Source organism: Epinephelus fuscoguttatus, linkage group LG16, assembly GCF_011397635.1.
Source record: "Epinephelus fuscoguttatus linkage group LG16, E.fuscoguttatus.final_Chr_v1".
Classification (NCBI taxonomy): Eukaryota; Metazoa; Chordata; class Actinopteri; order Perciformes; family Serranidae; genus Epinephelus; species Epinephelus fuscoguttatus.
This window is the reverse complement of record NC_064767.1, coordinates 5,328,507-5,350,769: the sequence shown is the minus strand read 5'-3', so window position 1 is coordinate 5,350,769 and position 22,263 is coordinate 5,328,507. Positions and strand designations below refer to the sequence as shown.

At 43.3% G+C, this 22,263-nt stretch overlaps 1 protein-coding gene across 2 annotated transcripts in view; it reads left to right on the top strand.

Annotated features, from left to right (window-relative positions):
- gfra1a (gdnf family receptor alpha 1a) overlaps positions 1–22,263 on the top strand; it is a 176,025-nt gene that overhangs the window by 19,129 nt on the left and 134,633 nt on the right. The window contains exon 4 of one of the 2 annotated variants that reach the window (XM_049600227.1): positions 6,268–6,438. The exons of the other annotated variant lie outside the window; for it this stretch is intronic. Within the exon in view, the coding sequence (XP_049456184.1) occupies positions 6,268–6,438 (171 nt within the window). The remainder of the gene's footprint in view (positions 1–6,267; positions 6,439–22,263) is intronic. 2 annotated transcript variants of the gene reach the window in all.

The window sequence follows — 22,263 nt, the reverse complement described above, 5'->3', positions numbered from 1 at the left end:
AACATGCTAACATTATTAGCACAAGCCTATGGCATTTTAAATTGTATAAATTAGCCGAGTGAGCCACAGTCTCCTTCCACTAGTAGTTAGTTAACTCTCTGAAAGCATTGAAAGTATGAGCAAATTGGCTTGGTGTCTTTCAAAAACCTGAGAAAAAGGCAATGAGCAACGTAAGAAGAAATGACCCAAATAATTAGCAAGAAATTAGTACAAATGAGATCATTAAAATCAAGAAAATTAGTAAAAATAAATAAATAAATAAATAAGGAAAAAGAAAAGAAAGTCGGGGACAAACAAACAAACAACAAAATGACCCAGGAAAGGACATTTCCCAGCAGCAGTAATTCTGTAACATAATTTTTAATATATAGTAATAATGATCATGAATATTGTTTTTTATGTAGCTTTTTTCTTTTTTCCCTAGCTTTCTAAAAACTATTTTCTAAATCTATTTGCTCAGGTTAAAATAACTGCAAAAGGCGTTTGAAAGCAACACAAGAAAAGTGATGTCGCTCCAGGTTTCAAAGGGTTAAGGTGACAAAATCCAAAATGTTCATCTTCATTAATCATATTGCTGCCAAACTGATAAGAATACTGTCGACATACAACACCTTCTATCTTGTGTTTCTAGAGTTGTGTCTTGTTGCAGATCTGTGAGGAATTGTTAATATGTTGTATTTCTTAAAGGGAGTTTGGTGTAATATTTTCCACCAGGAGCAGGATGGGAAATAATCTCCAAAGGAATCTAGTTGTAGTTTTGTAAATAGTGACCCTGCAAGATCCCCAGTCTTTGAAAAATCTTACAGTGTGTGACCGAAAGCTCACACTGTTTTTAGATGTGAGAGGGGCTCTGTATTTTTTGAAGTCTTTTCAAAGTCTTGTAGTGTACAGCAGATATCAGCTGGGACTCTTCAAATTGTCTATACTAAACTGGCATGGCGTGTCTGGTACGCATCCTCACACTGTATCCATCCATCATGTAAGTCCTCATCTCCAGTTTGTCGTCTGTTTGCAAAGCATTACAGAAAAAACTGTCCCAGCAGACCTCATCGTTCCGTCCCCTGCACCGGGGTTTGTTTTGTTAAAGACTCCCAAATCCACTGCCGACATTACTGTCCCTGCGCCTTGTCTCATATGAAGCCTAATCAATACGGCGCTGTGTTAGATTGGAAACTTGAGGCTGTGTCTACAAGAATCTATTGATTTCTCTCCTTTTCCCCCTGCTCCCTCTGTCTTTTCCGCCCAAGCTCTTCCGTTCAGGCCGGGATCAAAGGCTTTATCCTTCAGCAAGGTTCGAGGTGTACGGTTCCAGACGGAGCTTTGCTCTCGTGTTCTGAGAGAAAGACACGGCCTGCTGGGGATTTGTGTTTTCACTGACCTTGTCTCATCTCTGTACAGTTGATTTTTAGCATAACGCGTGCAGTAATGTGAACTCTTCGGAGATCCTGAGAGCCGTATGAGTGTATTTGTAGTTAAATATAGATGGATTGAAGTTGTTGGTTTTCGGAGGAAAGGCAAGGCTTAAGGAAAATTCCTCTGCATTGTGGGAGAAAGATTATTCTGATTCAGTGGTAGCTGTCAGCTTGCATTGTAAAATGTACTGTATTATGCAGCAAGGGCTGAACCTGGTTCAGATTTAATCCAAATCAAAGGCAAGGTCAAGAGAACACCTTTATATTCCCTGTCTCACCCACTGTACAGCGCTTTCCTCTTCCCAACCAGGTCTTTTAAATCTACTTCCCCATGCCGCTACATGTCAGCTGGCCAATTAATTCACCACACTGTTTCAGAAATGACTGATCCAGCTGTGGGCCATTGGCAGAATAATTCTAACAGCAGCCATATCATCAGGTTGCCAGTCCAATCACTGGCTGGCGCACCATGGGCCAAGAAAATCATTTAGTTAAAGGTGACCAGATTTGAGTCCCTCTGAGAGGCCTTTGATTGGATGTGAAGTGGAGGGGTGATTCATCATAGTTAATAAACGCGGTTGACAGCTCGAATCAGCGGGAGGGAGCATGTGCCAGGTCTGCCTCCCGCCGCTGCTTTATACCGCATGCAAATACGGACAATTAACTTTTCACATACACAGTTTCAGACACCTACGCGAATAGAGTTATACACAAATACGTGTGCACACATGCAGTCAGGCAAGACTCGCAGGCGAGGGATGGATGGGACTAATATGCACAGTTATGACTTCAGGTTTAAGAGATAACAGTCAATCTTAAGTGAAACGTCTGATTTATATCCTCAAAACTTTGTGTGGTGTGATAAGAAGAATTTATTAGATATCAGTGATGTACTGATATTATGTTAACAGAGGAAACCTGGGCAGGTGTTGCGAGATGGAAGATGTAAACTGTGGTTGTTTGTAACAAGTGTTGAGCTTGTTACTCAAGAAATGTAATTTATTATTCATTACTTGATACTGTTTGTTTTAAAGATTATTTTTAGGGCGTCTTACCTTTATTACAGGACAGCTAGAGAGACAGGAAAGGGGGATAGAGAATGGGGATGACACGCAGCAGGTTGCAGGTTTGAATTGAACTCGCAACACTGCAGAGGAACTTGGACTCAGCCTCTTGTAGGGCAGCCGTGGCTCAGAAGTAGAGCCTCCAGCCCGCATGTTGAAGTATCCCTGAGCCCCAATTTGCTCCCGATGGCTGTTCCATTGGTGTGTGACAGGTTGAGGTGAGGTTGCAACATGTATAGTCGTCTCGGCCACCAGTCTGTGAATGTCTGTGTAAATGGGTGAATGTGACTCGTAGTGTAGAAGCACTTTGAGTGTTTGGAACACTGGAAAGGTGTAGTCCTTTTACTGTTGCCATTTACTCGATGGGGCGCACACTCTGCCTGTTGAGGCCGAGGTCACCCTACTTGTTACTCCTTTTAAAAGTACTACTTATTACTCCCTGCCAACAATAATTCGATACCCTACTCGTATTACTTTTCTCTACACCCCACAAAATTGGTAATGTAAGATATCATTTACCTTAGGGGTCAACACATTCTCACTCCGACCTCGTCACATATCGACGTTTGGTCATGGACTCTTAACGTCCACATATGACATGCAAGGCACCCTGGGTGTGTTGGTTGTTGACGTTCTGGGACAACCGTGTCAACTTCAGCCTGTTACATGCATTGTCTGTTTTCAAAATACACTTCACAGGAAATGTGCAGTTTGCATACAGTCTCTTTCGTGAATTGGCTTTTTTTCCCTTCAATAATAAAAGCACGTGGTTAGGTTTAGAAAAAAACAACAACTTTATAATCTTACAGCTTTCTGGATGAAAGCCCTCACGCCTACCCTAGTTGGACTTTTGCGCCTGTAACTTACGTTTGTTGCCCCACTGTGTTTCCTCCTGGTGCCACCAGACGCCATTACAGAATAACAGCAATCAGCCGCGTATCATGCCGCGTGAAAGGCCGTCTTTTTTCGTCAGTGTCTGACACCAGAAGTCACTGCCCAAGTGCTGGTATTTGATGACTTTGGAGTGAGACTGGGTTGTGGGGGTCTTCTTTTTCCCAGCTTCAGCCAAGGAGGGCTCACCTTTGGTGGGGTGTATTTCCTGGAGCTTCATGTCATAGAAGGTGTTTCAGGTGGTTTGGTTTGGTTGGTCTCAGTACCACATCCCAGAGCAACGATGCTCTTGTCACTTTCCTCCTGACAAAATCAAAGTAATGGGAATATTTCCAGCTGCTGAATGTCAGTGTTTCTATCTCCCAAAGTATCTTGCTGCTTTGTGATGTGCATGTGCAACATGACAATTACAAATATGAAACTGTTGATTTGATTAAATGTTGTATTCAAGTCAGTTAAGTGATAAAAGTAACGAGTTATTTGGTTTTTGGGTAACTGATGTTACTACAGACATTTTATAAGTAATCTGTTACACTCAGTTAGCTCAGTTTTAACCTGGACATCTGGGTTGAAGTTGTTTAGTTAAACATGGATGTTAATATAACTGTTGTGTCCGCAGTGTTTTATTATATTACAACATGAAGACTGTTTTCACATTTAAATCTAGTCCTGTAAACACTGTTTAGAACTTAACTCTTAGTTTTTACATAATGTCTCTGCATCTCTTGATCTGACAGTCAGTAGATTAATGTTTAAAGGCTCGTCTGTGTCTCAGTCAACAATGAAGAGAGGATTGTTTTAGTACAGTGTAGTTAATTATGACGTGTTATAATCACGTCCTGTCTTTCTCAGCCGGCTGAGGCATGACTGACCACTGGCAGGTGCGCCAAAGCCGTGGCCTTGTGTTAAGCTGCTGCTCTAAGCCCTCAGCTGCACCCAGTCAACTCGCAGGATTAACTTGCCTCGGCTCTGGCCGTCAGGGCTTTCACTTGTGCTGTTGTGTCTTAATAGAATTTCATACTCTACCAAGTAAACGGGACTGGACTGAGCTATACTGTTTCAGCCTTTTACCGAGGTGGATTTGTAAAGTTATGCTTCTTCCACTGCTTAAAATTGTTGGAATGTCTCGTTCTCAGCCGGTGTCACTGTTTGACCTCTTCTGCTCGACTCTTATTGTGTCATAGATATTGTTTAAATCCACAAGAGCCAGCTTTCACTGTCAGACATCAACAGCGATGATATTACAGGACCAAAGGAGAAGCAGCTCTGCTCTGCTCTGCTATAATTGAAATGTTTTGGTTCTTATTTGTCTTTATGAAGGGAGTGTAACGTCACGCTGTTATACAAGCCACCTCTGTTAGTTCAGGACCTGGACAATTTATGCATGTGGTTAAAAACTGTCCAACAACAAAACAGTAATTATAATATAATTACAGTATTGAAACATATTCAAAATCTCTAACTCACGTCCACGAAATTCTTGATCATGTAGCATTGTGGTAGTTACACATGTCATTTGTTATAGTTGGTTTTTGATGCATGAAGAGTTTATTTGGTCGTCATGCACAGCTTCCCTGTGGTCTGGCGAGGTTCCTTCTTCATATGTTTTCTGTAAGCAAAAGGGAACTTGAAGTTCCCGTTGTAATTTCTACAGAACGTTCTTGCTTCCTGGTGGTACAGCAGTAAACATTTTACTTTCCTGCTTAGCACTTTTAAAGGTCTCCTCTGGTTGATTGGAATTTACACCCTGTCCCCTGTGATCATGTCTGTCGAAAGTCACAGTGTGTCTGATTAAAGCGGCGTCTCTAACTAACAGACGCCCCCCTTTGAGAATAATAGCTTCACCCCCTTTTTCTCTCGCTTCTCCCTTTGTGCCTCTTCTTTTGATCACAGGACAGCAGCATCCCTGAAAAGCAAACACGGCCTTAAACAGACACACACTCGACTACGAGCCAAGAGTGTACACGCACCCACACATGTGTGAGAACGCATGCACCCGCTGGCACCCGAAAAACACACACAAACAGCATCCAGCTGAGCTCTTGTTCTGTGCCAGTCTCTGCTCTCAGAGATGTTAAATGAGGGCATTGATACATAAATTTGCATTTGTTTCATCCACAACCGGCCTCCTAACTAAAAATCTATAACTGCATGCCCCCAATTTGCCAGGCAGCTTCAGATGCTCCTGTTCCGGGCTTGTTTCATGTGAGGCTAGCGTGACTGTTGAATTGATTCTGTTGTGTGTGTACACTCTCTTCACACATAAGTGGACTAAACAGCGATCTTTCACTACACCAATTGTGCAGTTTGTCAATGAGTAATCTATGTAAACACCACTCAAATTGTTCTGTTGTTGCGCTTGGGCTTTTTATTTGTGCTTGCAGCTTTGATTTGAGAGTTACAGAATTCACTGATGTGAAAAGATGTCAGTTGTGGAGGTCGGTGCAGAGCATGATTTTGACCAGCTGTGGTTTCCTTGATTGACACTGACGATAAATTAAAGTTTCTCCTCACTGTGTCTGCTGCAGATAAGAACTATACTCCCTCAGCGATGCTACAGGAAACAGTTCCTCTTTCCTTGTTCTCTTCCTCAGCACTCTGGACTGGTCTCACAACTCTTCCTTTTATGAATCTCAGGAACCATTACAAACCTTGCTCCTCTGTGCCCCCTGTGCTTTTACCTTTGCCTACCTGGACAACACCCAGAATGCGACTCTTGCCCGTCAGCTGAATGATCTGAATGCTCTCTTTCCGGTTCTTGTTTGACCTTTCCCCCGTTTGACCTGTGAGTATCCCCTTTTTTATCATTTGGAGTCTTGACCTCCCTGTGACCTTTGTGAACCCTGATGACCCCTGATGGCTGTTGGTTGGTGGTCCTGAATGAAGCGCATCTCTTACAGAGGGTGGGGAACCTTGGAGCAGCTCTGCCACCTCGGCTCCAGGCAGGGGGGGCGCCCAGGGCAGGGTATCCCAGGGCAGAGAGCCCGCTCTGGGCAGAGACAGCCCCTCCGCCACGGACCTTCAAGATCCCAGTAGAAACAGGAGAGCTCATCCCAATTGGGCCATACTGGGTAACGAAATAGAGCTGTGTTTGTGTGTGTGTTTGGTTGTGCATGGTTGTTTTACTGAGACGAAGGCACAGAATATCTGCAGCTGATCTTGTGCTGTGTCGGTCACCTGCAGCTGGTTTCATTTGGTATGAACAAGGGTAGATAAGTAGAAAAACTGTTTCCTGTAATTGTATCACACAGCCCGATTGCTGTACACACTTCTCAAATAGCTTGTTGGGGATTTATTAGTCATCTGGGGAGGCTACAGATTGCAATACAAACATTTGACTCTAGTCCCTCTTGCTTCATAGAGGCATCAAAACAGCCCAGTCACCAGAACGTGTTGACATGGTACATTTCTGCAAACCACAAATGCGTGGAGGAGGGGATCGTTGATGGCGTGACACCTGACAAGCTGTAGACTATTGTTCGAGACAAACAAACAACAAAACATGGCTCTTTTTTAGCAACTTCTCAACCCCCAAATGTGGATATTTTTTAAGGATCAGTAGCTGTGTTCCCCTCAGCTTTAGAGCCCCAAAATGTGGAAGTTATTAACAACCCATTGCTGTGTTTCTAGCAGTGATAGCGATACAAAAAGTGGTTGTTATGATTACCAAAACATCACTGCTTTTCCAGTATTTCATTCCAAAGTCGTGAAATACCGCTGCTTGGTCAGTGATTTTGGGATCAGAAGCTGACTCCAAAAGCCATCTTTCGCAGCAGTGTGATTCATGGATGGGCGGCGTCAGTGCATAAAGCAGATGGATGGCACCTGTTGTGGTGGTAGATACGCTGCTGGATGGCGTCAGTTTAAAACACTGCCAGTAATGACATAATAGAAGTAGCTGGAAAGTCTCTATAGAGCAGGCAAGAGGGGACGTGGATGGGTCCAATAAAGCCCGGACTTTCACTCGGGCAAGCTGGTCTCACTCTATAGTCATTGAAAAACCAGCACTTGGTCAGTGACCTCTGGCGTCAGATACTGATGATAAAAGCCGTTCTTTCACTTTTGAAAGTGACTTTTGGACTAAATGTAACGTGTAGACGTCGCAGCTTGACATGGGAAGTCCATGACCAGACGCTGATATGTGACAAGGTCGGACTGAGAATGGTTTGACCTGGGAGCCCGCTGTTCGCTTCCCGTATGAATGTAGAGCCAAACAATGATGTTTTTTTTCTAAAGCTAACCATGTGCATTTGTTGAAGTCCCAGCATTGGTTGCAGTGTCCAGGAATATCAAGATCAGATGCAGGAGGATACCTAGCACGAAATATGTAGAGGTGAAAGTCCACTGACAAAGCGGCGATATGTGACGGCCTGGGATGAGAATGTTTTTTGTGCCATTGCTGAAACATAAGGTTTCAACGCAAAGTTTCAACATATCCGCGAGGTGATATCATGCAAATGTAACGTATCTGTGGTTTGCAGAAGTGGACAATGCCAACATTTTTCTAGTGATTGGGTCATCCACACTCTTTCTTATAATGTTTGTGTTTTAGTGTTCTGACCAGTTTTTTTAACACATGTAGAAATAGCTGAATCTGAGCATGACTGCACTCTTGGGTTTGCTCTTGGCTCATTTTGTTTATGAAGGAGTTTCCATCTGGAATATCTGTGGGTTATCAAATATCATCTGCCTGTTTGGACCCAGAAAACCACATGTTTGAGTTGTGTCCTGCACTTGTTTTAGTTGAAGCCGACCACATCTGGTCTAGATCAACACCAAAGTATTCAGGTGCTCTTGTAGTTTACAGCAACATCTGAAGTGAAGGTGTGATAGTGCCAGAGTTTAACACATGAGGCTCGTAATGTCGGCTTCACCTCGATCTGTTCACTATGATTTTAGCTTCCTTGGTATGGAATAAAGCTATAGTTATAGATTTTGTTTCCCTTCAGTCCAACTGACAGAGATGTCAGAGCGTTGGCCTGGCTGTCCGTCCGTCTGTCTGTCTGCCTAGTCAGCTGTGTCAGTGAGGGTCGACATGTCCTTCAGAAGAGTTTCTACAGCAGATGGGCTCTCTGTTGAAAAACTCTGGAGAAGAGAGGGAGGGATGGAACGGGGAGGCAGCAAGAGACAGTGAGAAGTGGGGGGTGGGGGGTAGAAGAAGCAGAGGATATGTCATATTTTGATATTCCCACTGTGCCATTTTGGCTTATGAATTTCCATTTTAGAGGGCAGTCAATGTCTGTGACTGCTACATTAGTTTTATGGCCAAAAACAGCTTATTGCAGGGTGTGATGGTGCAACGGAAATATTTCATTTTGCATCACGGCTTGCTGAAAAGTTGTCTTTGTGAATGAATTTGGTCATTATTTTGCAATTCACGGCATTCTTTCAATTTTGGTGTACATATGCGCCTGGAGGACGCAGCCACGTGGCGTACTAATAGATTCTTGTGCTGGACTGCAAAGACATGAGCATTTTTCACTGACAAATGCACACACAGACGCACAACATCTTTTTGCACGCACAACTGACCAAAGGAGCAAACGCAGAGATACAAACACACGCACACATTTTCTGCTGGGAGTCTTGCTGAAGGGGGGATTACATCAATAAGGGTTGTGAGGTTGAATCATGCTGAATTGTGTGTTCTGACTAAAAGCTGAGGGGCAGCGCTCAATGTCTCTCTGCCTTTTTCTCTCTCCATTTCACCAGCAACATTTCCATCCACCTGGTTTAATGCATATTTTCAATTTGCGCATTAAACACTTGAGTGGAAATGTCAGAAATTATGAAAAAAGACTGAGAAGTGCAGACGATTTTAACATTTATCTGAGGAGAAAAAATATTGTATTGTTGAGGAGAATGTATGAAAAAGGCTAATAGATTTTTTTTTAACCATGATGTGGTGCCTGAGTCTGCTTCACCTGCAGCAAAGCACCCCGTGTCTTGCTGCTATTTACTCGTACGTGCTCCCACTGTGCAGAAAGGCCAGAACAAATATAGAAAAAAAAAAGTGCATCAGATACCCTGGTGCTCTAGGACGCTACATGACTGCAACATCCCCTGACTGAGTCTGGCAGGTAGCCCTGGTTACATAAAAGAGTGGAAACGAAATACCATGATGAACTACAGTGTATATATATTAATATTAACTGATGGAAACATACACTGATTCACATTTAATTTTACATTTCTTTTCACATTATAATTCACGAAACATTAAAATAGAAAATGCAGTTTACAACCGTACAAAACATCCGGGATCAGAATGAAAATTAACTGAAGTGGCAGAGTATGCTGACATGGTTATTACAACCTATTCTCACTCCCAGATGCTTTGTCACACCCCCTCGACATCTGATACCCATTAAGCGTCTGTATGAGACACACCAAGCTTTCAGCTGACGATGATGTAGGATAAAGAGTGAGAAAACAGGACTGTCACCCAGGAAACCGCTGTTTGTGTCCCGTGCGAAACCAAAAGTCAACATAATTTAAGCAAGACTACTGAGAAGACAGTGGAGGCTGTGTCCTTGACAAAGCCAGCTAGCCCATCATAAGCCAGTGTTGCCAGTGACTTAGAGGCCAAGCTTCGACCAAGGTGGTTTCTCATGTATCTAACCTAGAAACCCACAGGATCAGCTAATTACCTGGCTGGTCATTAGCTTCAGAGGTTGGATACTAGCACAGGGTGGCTAGCATCCCACTGGGTTAACTATTGGCTTGGTTGGTCATTAGCTTACAAGGCTGGTCACTCTCACTCCAACCTCATCAAGTCGACTTTTCACATCGTCATATGACGTGCAAGGTACCCTGGGTGTGTTGGTTGTTGATGTTCTGGGACGCTGTGTCAATGTCAACCTGTTGCATACATTGTCTGTTTTCAAAATACACTTCCATTTTCACAGGAAATATATCGTTTGCATACAGTCTCTTTCACAATAAAAGCACTACGTTGGTACAACATCTCAAATTGACATGGTTGGGTTTTGGAAAAAAGAACAGGGTTTGGCTTTACAATCTTATGGGAAGTAAACACTGGCCTCCTGGGTGAAAGTCCTGGTTGTTGGATCCATCCACCACCCCTCCCACACACCCTACTCGGACCGTCGCCTTCTTAATTTACGTTGTTGTCCAGCTGTGTTTCCCCCTGACGCTGCCAGAGGTTGTTACACAGTCACAGCGGATGGCTTTTTCACTGGACACCAAAAATAACTGATCGAGTGGCGGTATTCGACAACTTTGGAGTGAGACTGGGTTGGATCCAACAGGTCTGGTCGTACCACCTTGGTCAAATAAATACTAGGCTTCTTGATTTCCACAACCAGCCTGTCAGTCACCAGTGCCAGCTTATCACCAGCCAGAAAAGAAGTTGATGTTGGCAAGGATATAGCCTCCTTTGACCTCTCAGTAGTCCTAATTTTGTCTCTTATACTGCACCATAAACCATCTTTTCCTGAACCTCATAGTTTCCTGTGAACACAGCAGCTTATTTTGACAACTCATATGTCCAAAACTGACTCTAGAGGGGAACCTTGAGCGTCATGGTTTAAAGCAGTAGTGTAGTGGTAGTTGATGAGGCGGGTGCTTGAGATGGGAAGCTGATGTTTCGGATGGTGTAAATGTTTGGCGCTTCACTGCGTAGCAGAACTTTGCAGTGTTTTGCAGTAGGCACAGAAGCTCCACCCCCTCTTCAGACACTTTTAGTTTCACTAAGTGTCTCAGAGAGACGTTCACGCAAAGGTTGATGTGTTGCTTTGCCACTCTGTGCCTGTCACGCCTAAATGTTGCTGCTACAGTCTGCATTGTGTGGTTTTTGCCTGGGTGTGTGTGTGTGTGTGTGTGTGTGTGTGTGTGTGTGTGTGTGTGTGTGTGTGTGTGTGTGTGTGTGTGTGTGTGTGTCCTCAGGGATGCTGGCGTTGAGATTAATTAAAAACTTGAATCCCTCTGTTCTCAGACAGGAGTTTGGATGCCGCCGAGGGCTTAACTGTAAATACTGTTTCTCCAAAATTGTCATTTAAAAAGATTCATCGTCCCAGGTAATAATTGGCGTCTGAGGCGGCGCAGTGAGGATTTGAAGGAGAGTAACTAAACTGACTTCATGAATTGCCTTTTAAACACTTGTTTCAAGTTAACAGGGAAACTAAACGGGCATCTGTCTCAGATCAGATTTCACCCCAGTCTTTTTATTGTAACTCTACTTTTCTAACCTTCTCCATTTGCTTCAACAAAGAAAACAAAAACTGCCACGGCCCACCTGCCAAACTGTGTAAACTGATCTCCTATAAACACATGGCACGTTATCAAAGTCTTTAACTTTTTGGTAAAGGCTTCATGTTTTGTTACTTAAATCAAAAGCCTGGGGTGATGGGTTCAGAAATACATCTACACAAAGACAAAGCATCAGAGTTGTTCTTTTTCATTAAAAGAGAGTAAACATAAACGTCGCCACAGCAAAGGCAGACACCCACCAAGCTGCTGACCTCTGTTTGAGACCAGCAAACAACAAAACTGCTTGTTGTTTGTCCAGGATGTTGCCACCAAAACCAGATATTTTAAGCCAAAACATGATCTACTCCTCACAATAAGGGACTGTTCTTTATTTATCAGAGCAGGGGGGAGGCTGGGAAGTGACTTTTTCTTTATGACAAATATTTTTCATTGAGCCTTCCTGAGCGACTGCCCAAAAATGTACCACCCTCCCTCCACCACCTGAATTACTTATTAGATTTTAAAACACACCACTTGATGTTTGAAAGTTAAAAGTTAAAGGTTAAAGATGAAATCCTGAAGTTGTTTAGTTTGTGCAGACAATTTATTTTTGGCCAAATGTTAATTAAGACATACAGAAAAAAAAGACTTAAAAAAAATATGTTTGGTTTTTTTTTGTGACAGAGATGTCCATCAGACATGACATGTGCCGAGGGTTATGGGTAAAAAAAAATGCATCTACAAAAAGACAAATAAAGCATCAGAGTAATTTATTGTCATCAATAAGATGGTGGCAGACACCCACCAAACTGCGGACCTCTGTTTGACCAACACATTCTCACTCCAACCTCGTCCAGATATGACGCCCAAGGTACCCTGGGTGTGTTGGCTGTTTGCTGAAACACCCCAAATTGACTTTTTTATTCATTCAACAACTAACGCACATTGTTAGGTTTAGGAAAAAAGAACAGGGATTGGCTTTAGAATCTTACGGGATGTGAACAATCCTCTCCTGGGTGAAAGTCAGTGTTTGTTGGACGCATCCACCACCCCACCCACCTGCCCCAGTGGACGTTCGTTTGTGTCCTGCTTCATTTCCCCCTGATGCCACCGAGCCACCTGTTTTCAGCTGGGATTGTGCCACCAAAACCAGATATTTTAAAACATGATCAAAATATGAGGGAGGTAGCTGGGATGTGACTTTTTTTTTGACCATCCCTGAAGCCACAGATATTTTTCTCTGAGACTCCCTGAGTGATTGGCAGAAAATGCATGACCCTCCCTGCAGCATGCTTTAGTTAATTACCTTTTGATTGACAAGGAAGGCATCCAGGCACTCCGAAAAGGAAGGAAAACCAGTAAGGAATTATTAAAAAGCCTTATTGTAGTGGCTAAATCATAAAAGAGCCAACATGTGTCGACCACTGCAGGTCTTTCAGGCACTGTCAGGGCTGTCAAAAGAGATCTTACTCCTTGATGTCTGAAAATTACAAGTTGTAGACAAAATCTTCGAATGGAAAAAAGCCTTGTTTGTTTTTTCAGTGTTGTTGTGTATGCTGATTAAGTCTTGCAATCAGTTTGATTTGGCCAAATTTTAAATGCAGAATAAAGTGATTTAAATTCAGATTCAGTTCCGACAGAAGCGTTTGTCACACATGATGTGTCCCAAGACTGTCAGAAATTTGAAAATCCAACGATAATTTCTGTTTTTACAGTTTCTGGCTGTGTAATTTTGGCAGTTTTTAAGAACCAGTGCTGAAATAAATACAACATATAACCATCTAACTCTGTATACCCTTCCCCTAAGTCAAAATAAAAAACACAAGTTCCTCTCAAGTGTTTTGAAAAATATTTGACATAACTTTTTTGCACCCCCGTCCCCTCTTATAAGTAACGAACAATCCCTAACCAAATGATTTCTGTGCTTAAACCTAACCACACACAAACCACAGCATTGTTGAAACATAAAAGTTCAATGTTTCCACTATGTAAAAAGGTACAAATGTTACGTAAATACCAGCTTTTATTTGGGCGATTGGGTTGTTTTTAAATGTAAACCCTTCGAGTGAAGAATAAAAGTGTTAGACTATATAACGCAATAATTTTCCCCCTCTTTTAAATGCCTTGCATTCCTGGAGTCTGTCATGTGGAGAACAGCTCCATGTCAGATTAAAAGCAGACCCTTTGGAGAACAGATTCACCCTCAGCTTTCTCTTTTTTGTTTTTCAGGCAAGTCAAAATGCTTCCTTAAGCCAAGAAGTTCAACTTCTCAGCGAGAGGATGTGGAATAGTTTCTTGTGTGAGAAAGCACATCATAAGAGGAGGCTGAGTTTTGCACTTCACAGGCAACTGACAGTTTGAGACAACAGCCAGAATGAAAGTGAGGAAGGTAGAAAAGTCTTTTCACAGTCATCACAAAGATTCAGAGCAGAGCAAGATGTTTCTGCTTTTAATAATTCTGATATGTGGAAGTAATTTTATAGTGTTTAAGTACTGTTTTTCCACAGTGTCAGATCAGTCAGATGTGGCAAGGAATTTAAGTTCTTGTTAACACTGTGCTACATTACAGAGAAATACAAACCGTACTAATGAACCTTCATTAATATAGGCCTATGTTTTATATACAAGTGCACGTCACACACTGAGCGAGCCGCCTGTTAATGACGCTGTGGGCTAATGGGCATGTAGCTACTTCCATGTTTCAGATGATACGTCATGTTTGTAGTCGACCAATGAAGATGAGTTTACATATCACCTTGGGTTCGTCCTTCACCTTCTCAAAATGATCCCACACTTTGGATTTCCTGCCCGACATGTTATTAACTAGCCTGTGGAATAACTGCAGGTACCAGCCCTGGAAATTAACCTGACTCCTGTCTGACTGCTGAGCGTGGACACTTCCTGTGTCTGTCCTTTCACAATAAAGTCACACATGGTCCAGTCATATGGGTTTTAATATATTTTGACATGGTGCAGCTCCTAATAGAGTTTAATGTCTGCGACTAAGCGACCAATGACCTTTGTGGTTGGCTAACGTTAGCCTCGATAGCAAAACAAACTGCAGGAAAGTGTTTACGAGTCATCTTCCTTTATAAGATTGGCATAGTATCAACCACAAACTAGCCATCCCACCTTCGGCAGTCCTGTGACATCATCCATCCACTGAGTGAGAGCATACGGGTCGGCCAGTCTGGTCCCGTTGGTCAGTGTTTACTTATTCAAGTAACACTGGCGGTCCCGGAGAGTGAGTGACCTGACATGGTGCGTTGGTAAATTCAGTCTGATGCTCTACACTAAAATGAGAGCCCTGTTGGTGGAAGAAATGGAGCGTTATATTTCACATTCACTCTGCTCTGCTGCTCCGTCTCCACAGACAGAGTGTCCAGAGTGTGCTCTGCAAGCCCCGCCCACCAAAAAACATCATACTGTTTACTAACAGTAAAAGGGTCTATAGTCTACCAGGAAATATAAAAGAAAAAGAAAACATAGTGAGGGCTGGACCTGGCTCCCGGCCCAGATTTTCGATGCATCCTTGGTTCAGTTAGAAAGTTACTTTCATTATTTTCCAATGTCATATATTATTTTAGATGAGGTAGATTCAACCTAAGATAATTTTGAACTCTAAATATAGCTGCAGAAAACACAGACCAGGCTAAGCACACCTTCGACTGTGATTTCCGTGGCAGGGATCAGACCTGTGATTTCCCCCGTGATTATCTCCACCACCCAGAAACCTGCTGTCATCATCTTGTAGCCTCGTCAGCTCAGGAGATTTGGCCACTGGCCTGCTGTCTTCTGGATGAAGCGTTATTAAATGAGGAAGACTAAAATCTCCTCCCGAAACAAATGAGTCATGACTGTCTGAAAGAGAGAGCTTATTTTAAATCAGCATTCTTAGTCAGAGGAGCTTACGCAGGGCCACGCCCCGAGCGGTTATCCTCTCGTTCCATTCTTAGAAACTTTGCACTATTCTCACAGCCTTAATATAAAATACTGATGATTAATTAGAAACAGGGCTGTGAGGTAAATATATTATTTAGCTCTGTAGCAGTGTTAAATGTTTTAAATTTGCATTTTTAGAGGAAACCTATTGCACCTCGTGAGGCAAATATAACTAATCTGCATAAAATAAGTGTGGAACGTGGGGGAGGGGAGAGATGGAAGAGATGTGGGGATGGTAAAGGTGAAACAGTCACGCACACACACACACAGAGATGTGAGACATATTTGAGTTAGGTAAACAGCTGCTGTAACATAAAGGTCAGTGAGCATCATTCAAACAGTGACAGTCACACTGGGATATTCATCCAGCAGCACTGGTCACTGTCACGAGTCATAAAGCACAAAAGCATCTGACTGTATTGATGTAGTTGGTGAATAATTCATGACAGAGACGTGTGTGTTTCTACTGAGGAGGTACTCAAAGTGTACATCAAGCTGTCTGACTGGGCTGGTTGTGTATTTTTGTATCAGCGTTACATCAATCCTTGAATCGATCAGCCGTCAGTCTGACGATGATAAGCGTATGGGGGTAACGGCCTGTATTTCTGAGCAGCTATGTGACCCACCCACCAATCAGCGTCCTCACCTGTTGGTCCAACACATCCTCACCGTGGCCTCGTCACATATCGACGTTTGGTCATAGACTTTCTGCGTCCACATATGTTCAAGGTACCCTGGTTGTTGACGATCTGGAGTGCCGTGTCAACTTCAGCCTGTTACATTCATTGTCTGTTTCACAGGAAATTGACAGTTCATTCAGTCCCTTTCAAAATAAAAGCACTACGTCGGTACAACAACGCAAATTGACTTTTTTTCCTTCAAATGCACAAATGCACGTGGTTGTTGTTTTTTTTTTTTAAGATATTTTTTAGGGCATTTTTTGCCTTTAATGGATACGACAGTGAAGTGTGAAAGTGGGAGAGAGAGAGGGAGAGACATGTAGCAAAGGGCCACTGTGGCAACAGTCTTGTACATTGCGTTTCCCCCTGATTTCCCTCGTATCATGCCAACATTAAAAGACAGCTTGCTTTGTCGGTGTCTGACGGTGGAAGTCACCGCCCAAGCACCAGAATTCGATGACTTTGGAGTGAGACCAGGTTAGCTGCGCCCATGACCCAGCTTCTAGCTGAGAAAGGAATGTGCAAATATGAGCATGAATGACACATTTTGCTTGTTTTAATTACTATTTTCTTTAATGATTAGTTAGGGAACCATCATTTTGTAAAATATCACAAATAATAGTTCGGTATCACAAAATGATTCCACTCAAAGTCAATAAAAAAGACGGATGAATTTTATTTACAAAAATCACAAGTCACACATTTGCCTCAAAGGGCTTTAAAATCAGCACATCTCTGTACATCAAATAGGATTGCATTTTGATCCTGTCCTTCATCTGTGCTCGAGTGCCTGCCAATTTTGAGTGAGACATTTAAGCCATTTAATATCACCACTGCAAAGTTTAGCTGCTACGACACAGTAATGAGTGATTTATCCAAGCTACAGGAGGAGAAATGAGACTAATGAACTGTTGGAAGGAAACATATTTAAGGAGGTTAAGAAAAACCAACAAACCCTTCATTAGGCAAATATGCACACCAGGGCCGGGTCGGTAACATGACATTATGAGTCTTATTTACTCTAGACACTTCAGCGCCTCCGCTCGCTCATCTCCCCCTGTGTTATTTGTTCGAGCAGAGCGGCACAGGTCAGCTAGCGAGGCGTGAGCCCCCTGAAGGAAACCGTGGCAGTCGACTAACCAGGCGGGAGCGAGATACCCAACACAACCCCCACAGGTTACTGGCACTGAGCCACAAACACCTCGCAAAATATCACACCCACTGTTCGTCCGTTTGCATTTCAGATTTTCCACTGGCGCACACACACACACACACATGTGTACTTTACACACATGCATGCTAAAAGAGACGATAATGATGGCGGGAGCATTCCAGGAGAGAGCTCAAAATAACACATAGAAAGAGTATTATGAGAATTGGAGCTGGCATGACCATACCACCTTAAGGGGATGCAGAGCGCTGTATGTGTGTGTGTGTGTGTGTGTGTGTGTGTGTGTGTGTCAGTGCTGCTATTATTCATAGACTGAGACAGACATGGTGTGAGTGGTTTTAAGGTCAAAGAAGACAGCAAACAGTGAAGCTGGCCGACCCGGGGTCAGATCACTTGAGGCTGTCGGAGTGGACAACTTGCTGAGCGAAATTAGTTTTTCAGAAGTCTGAATTGAGTCATTTTGGAATAAAAAAAAAAAAATGACTTAAGTATCACCCTGCTGATTTGTTATGATAGAGACGGAGATAGAAAAAGAGCCAAACAGAGATGGAGATGGGAGAAAAGAGGCAGAGACAGATGCCCGCTGTCCCTGCCATGTCTCTCTTTGTGTGTGTGTCCATCATGTGCTGTGGTCGCTCACAACTTGTACTTCATCCATTATTCACAGCTTCGCATTGACTGAGAGCAGGAGACTTATCGCCATCCAGCCAGAGGGAGGGAGAGGTGAAAGGGACATAATGTGCGATTGGACTGGCGAGAGGGCTGCACGGCCAAACGCACTAATGTGCATCACGTGTGTGTGTGTGTGTGTGTGTGCGTGAGCATGAAGTCGGCCTTGTTGTGTGTGCTGCAGAGCGCCAGGTGTCCTGATGTGTGATTCACAATACACCGCTGCCGTGCCTGTGGAGGATATCCGTTTAAATCACTGATGTTGACACACACACACACACACACACACACATGCACGTACTCCCACCAAAGTGCTGCCTCTGCTCTGTTCTGTGGACTGAAAAATGAGCAGGGGCACTTCCTTCCCACTGCTCCCAGTATGCAGCGATAGTGGAAAGCCTGTGGTAGCTAAGACCCTGGTGGGCAGTTTGACGTGGCACCGTGGAGCCTGATTCAACTCGGCGCATTACACTCCTGAGGACGAGGTGGAGGACTTGGCGAAGACGGGAGAACTTTTGGCGGGAAGTGACGACATGTTGGCGTATCGGACATCAAATACACTTATTACATAAAACATTCCTTTAATTCAGACGAGCAGAAATGAAACTTATTTCGCTTTGGCGCTCAAATCGTCATATAATGAGCAACAAAACATAAGATTGTCTTCAGTTCCACCTAAATCAGGTTCCAAACAAACCCCTTCTCTTCAGGGAGACCATTAAAGCCGCCTCGTCCTGACGCTACTCTACCAGAACATAACTGTGCACAAAGGCCTTTGACTTTTGGTTAAATTCTGCTTCACAGAGGGTTCTGCACTGTAATTGCTTTTAATGAGACATTGTGTTCCAATTTAGGCTTCGCCCACAGATATGCTTTCTTTATATACGAGTGTTATTAATATTACACTGCAGCCGCTTTTAAAAAGTAAGTAAATTGATCATACAAAACAAAACAAAAGAAAATCGTCTCAGATTTTTCCAATTATAGACCTCTCTACTCACACTTATATGCTAATGTAACAGTACACTGGTTTGGAGGTTCACAGCACTTGCAGCTGTCTCACCATAATCCACAATTTGTTGCAGCCATGAGCACTTCCTGTGTGTCCTTCATGCATTTTGTTGCAGGACAATAGCGTCCGTCAACAGCACAGTCAAAGCCGAGTACATTTATTATCTCTGCTGAAGTTGAGTTTACTTTATACTTTATTTTGTCACTTTTTCAGCACAAAACATCCTCAAACGTGCCTTGAATTAGAATGGATGTATCTAAAGTCAAATTCAAGGTGGTTTGATAATCATATATTTGGAGTTTAAAGGTCCAGTGTGAAAGTTTTAGGGGGTTTAGGTGCTTCAAGCAGCGAGGACTGCAGATTGCAACCAGCTAAAACTTCTCCTGGTTAGAATTTCTTCAGTGTTCATTGTTGAGGAGGTTTTTATCGTGAACCGAATTGTCCACAAAACCTCACCAAAACAAATGGACTTGGTAAAAAAATCAATGAACGATAAAATTGGTGTTGGGGTGCCCGGTAGCTCATCTGGTAGAGCGGGTTGCTGAGTCCTTGTCCTCTGGCCTGAGGTCTTTTGCTGCGTTTCATAACCTGTCTCTACCTCTTTCACACTTAAGCTGTCCTATCAAAAAAAGGCAAGAAGCAAGAGCAACACATTCTCACTCTGACCTCTTCACATAGATGTTTGGTCGTGGACTTTCCATGTCCAGATGCATCGTCCAAGGTACCCTTGGTGCGTTGGTTGTTGACGTTCTGGGACAGCATGTAACTTTCAGCCTGTTACAAGCAACCTGAATCAAGCCAGCAAAAACCCCAACTCTTGGGGACTGGACAGCCCTGACTCCCCGCCAGATCAGCAAACTTTCTGTTGCTGCTGTTACACAGGTTAGACCCACCTCTGCCGCTGGCCACCAGCTCGCTGTGACACTGTTCGTTATAACACATTCTCTTTTTTGGTGGTAGATGTTCTGGGACGCTGTGTCAACGTCAGCCTGTTACATGCATTGTCTTCTTTCAAATTATGCATTTTCCCAGGAAACGTGAAGTTTGCAAGCAGCTTCTTTCAAAGTACAGTCAGGGAACAACACTGCAAATAGAAGTTATTGTCCTTCAACAGCAAACACACATGGTTATGTTTTGTTGATACAAGCACGTGGTAGGTAGACCTTAAATCGGGCCCAAAAAATCCAGCCCGAACTCACCCGAGCCCGTGCATGTTCTGTCTGAGCCCGGCCCAGCCAGTCCCTTTAACTGTAATTATGAGCCCGAGCCCGGTTTAAACATTTTTTAAGGATACGAACGTGGACATTGAAGGCTGACTCTCGTCTTTCTTTCCACGGCAAGCCCTCGTCATGTGCCTCTTCAGTGTCGAGGTCCCCGTTCTTTTTGCTGTCATATATGCTGGGCCCCGAGCCCAGGTGTTATAAGTAGCTGGTTCCATAGCCTAGGTCTATTATGAGACATTCTCAGAACCCATCGACTGTATTCAGCGTCTGACTTCCGGCAGACGGCGATACAGCCTCTGGGGGCAGATCGCTGACTTTTTGGCATTCCGGTTTGAGGAGGCGAGTTTCCGTTTCCGACTTCCGTTTATATATAAGTAAATATGCTGAACCATTGCGATGGATTCAGAGTTTGCAGTGACGCCAATTATGTTCCGCCTCGTTAGTTCACCGCACGGAGTGTTTAACCTGGCAGCAACAGCAGCTGGCTCAAACGTGATTGATCAATATCACGCGGACTACAAACAGCCTAGCACCGGAAACCAGGGCTCTTCCGCTCTTCAAGATCAGGGGTTTGCCTACAGACTGGCTGCATGTCATGCTGTCGTGACAGGATGGCTTTTTTCATCAGTTTTCAATGCAGTTTTTTTACCAAACTAAGACCAAATCATTTCACTGCACGGGCCTAATAATTTATGGGGAGACACCCCTGGTGAATAGGACAAAACTTTTAACTCAAAAGTATCACCATGGACCTTCCCCAGCTGATTACTTACATAAAATTATCTGAAATTCTATGTTTAGATATTTAAATACAGCAGTCACAGTCCTTCCATTATTTTAACCAGGTCAACTCTTGAAAGTCTTTGTCCTTTAAATCTCAATGTGTCTCAACACCCTGCTGTATATTTGTGTCTCAATCTCAGCTACCGACTCTTGGGGAGGGGCTGGAGTATGGGTTGGATGTTTGTAAAAGCAGTAGCAGTGGTTAAATGCAAATTTCCTCACTAACTGCTGGCCTCCGTGTCAGTCCAAGCAGCAGGGAAGTTTTTATATCAGCAACAAACACGCAGTGAGGTTTTTTGGTTCAGCTTTGCTCCAGCCGCTCAGAAAACAACAGAAGGTTCCAGGACTTAGGAGCTGCCATGTTCCTGAGTTTCAAAAACAGCAAAGATATAACCATAAAATCACTAATCAAGCGTTTTCTTATCAAGAAACACATGATGGCGGCGGGACACCAGTGCCAGATTGCTGAAGGGTAGATTTGCGAGTGGGGAAAACGGAACATATAATGATGTAAATATTGGACATTTGGTCCCGCAGTGTGGTCGTTCAGCTGCAGGACACTTGAAATACGCCACATATGGTGTTTAGAGTCATTTTCTGGTTTGGTTTGGAACTCAAGACCTGGCTGTATATTGGCATGTGAATGTCATAACAGAATATGTTGTGTTTGGCTGTGTGTAGAGTGTGTGGTCCTGCAACGCAAATCAAATCCAGGTCTTTGTGCTGTCAGATCCTGTTGAGACTCGTGGTGTTTGCAAACCAGTAGTCAGTTTGCACTGGCTGAAGTCACGGGCCAGGTTTGTAATTCGTGGCGTGTTGAGGTTTCATTTTAACAGAACCACATTTACATCAACAAACGCCACACCGGTTTCCTTCACTGCTCAGAGACAAGTGTGGGAAAGGACTTTGTTTCAGAACTCATTTTCTCAGTGAGGTTCTGAATAAGATATTTTTACATTTCTCTTCAACTGAGCTGTTAAAGTTTTAGAAATTGGAGGCACTCAGCAAGCCGAACACGATGTCTGTGTTTTTGGTCAGTTTTTTAATTAACCCCAGATGCAAAGGGCTCCCTGTAGTTAATTTAAGTTTTCCAATAAGTGTAATTTACTATCTGGAAAAGTAAGTAAGCACCTCTGTGTTTTTACCTCCGTTTGCATGACGGACAGGATGTTTAGTCAGGAGAGGAAAAAAGATATTGGCACGTT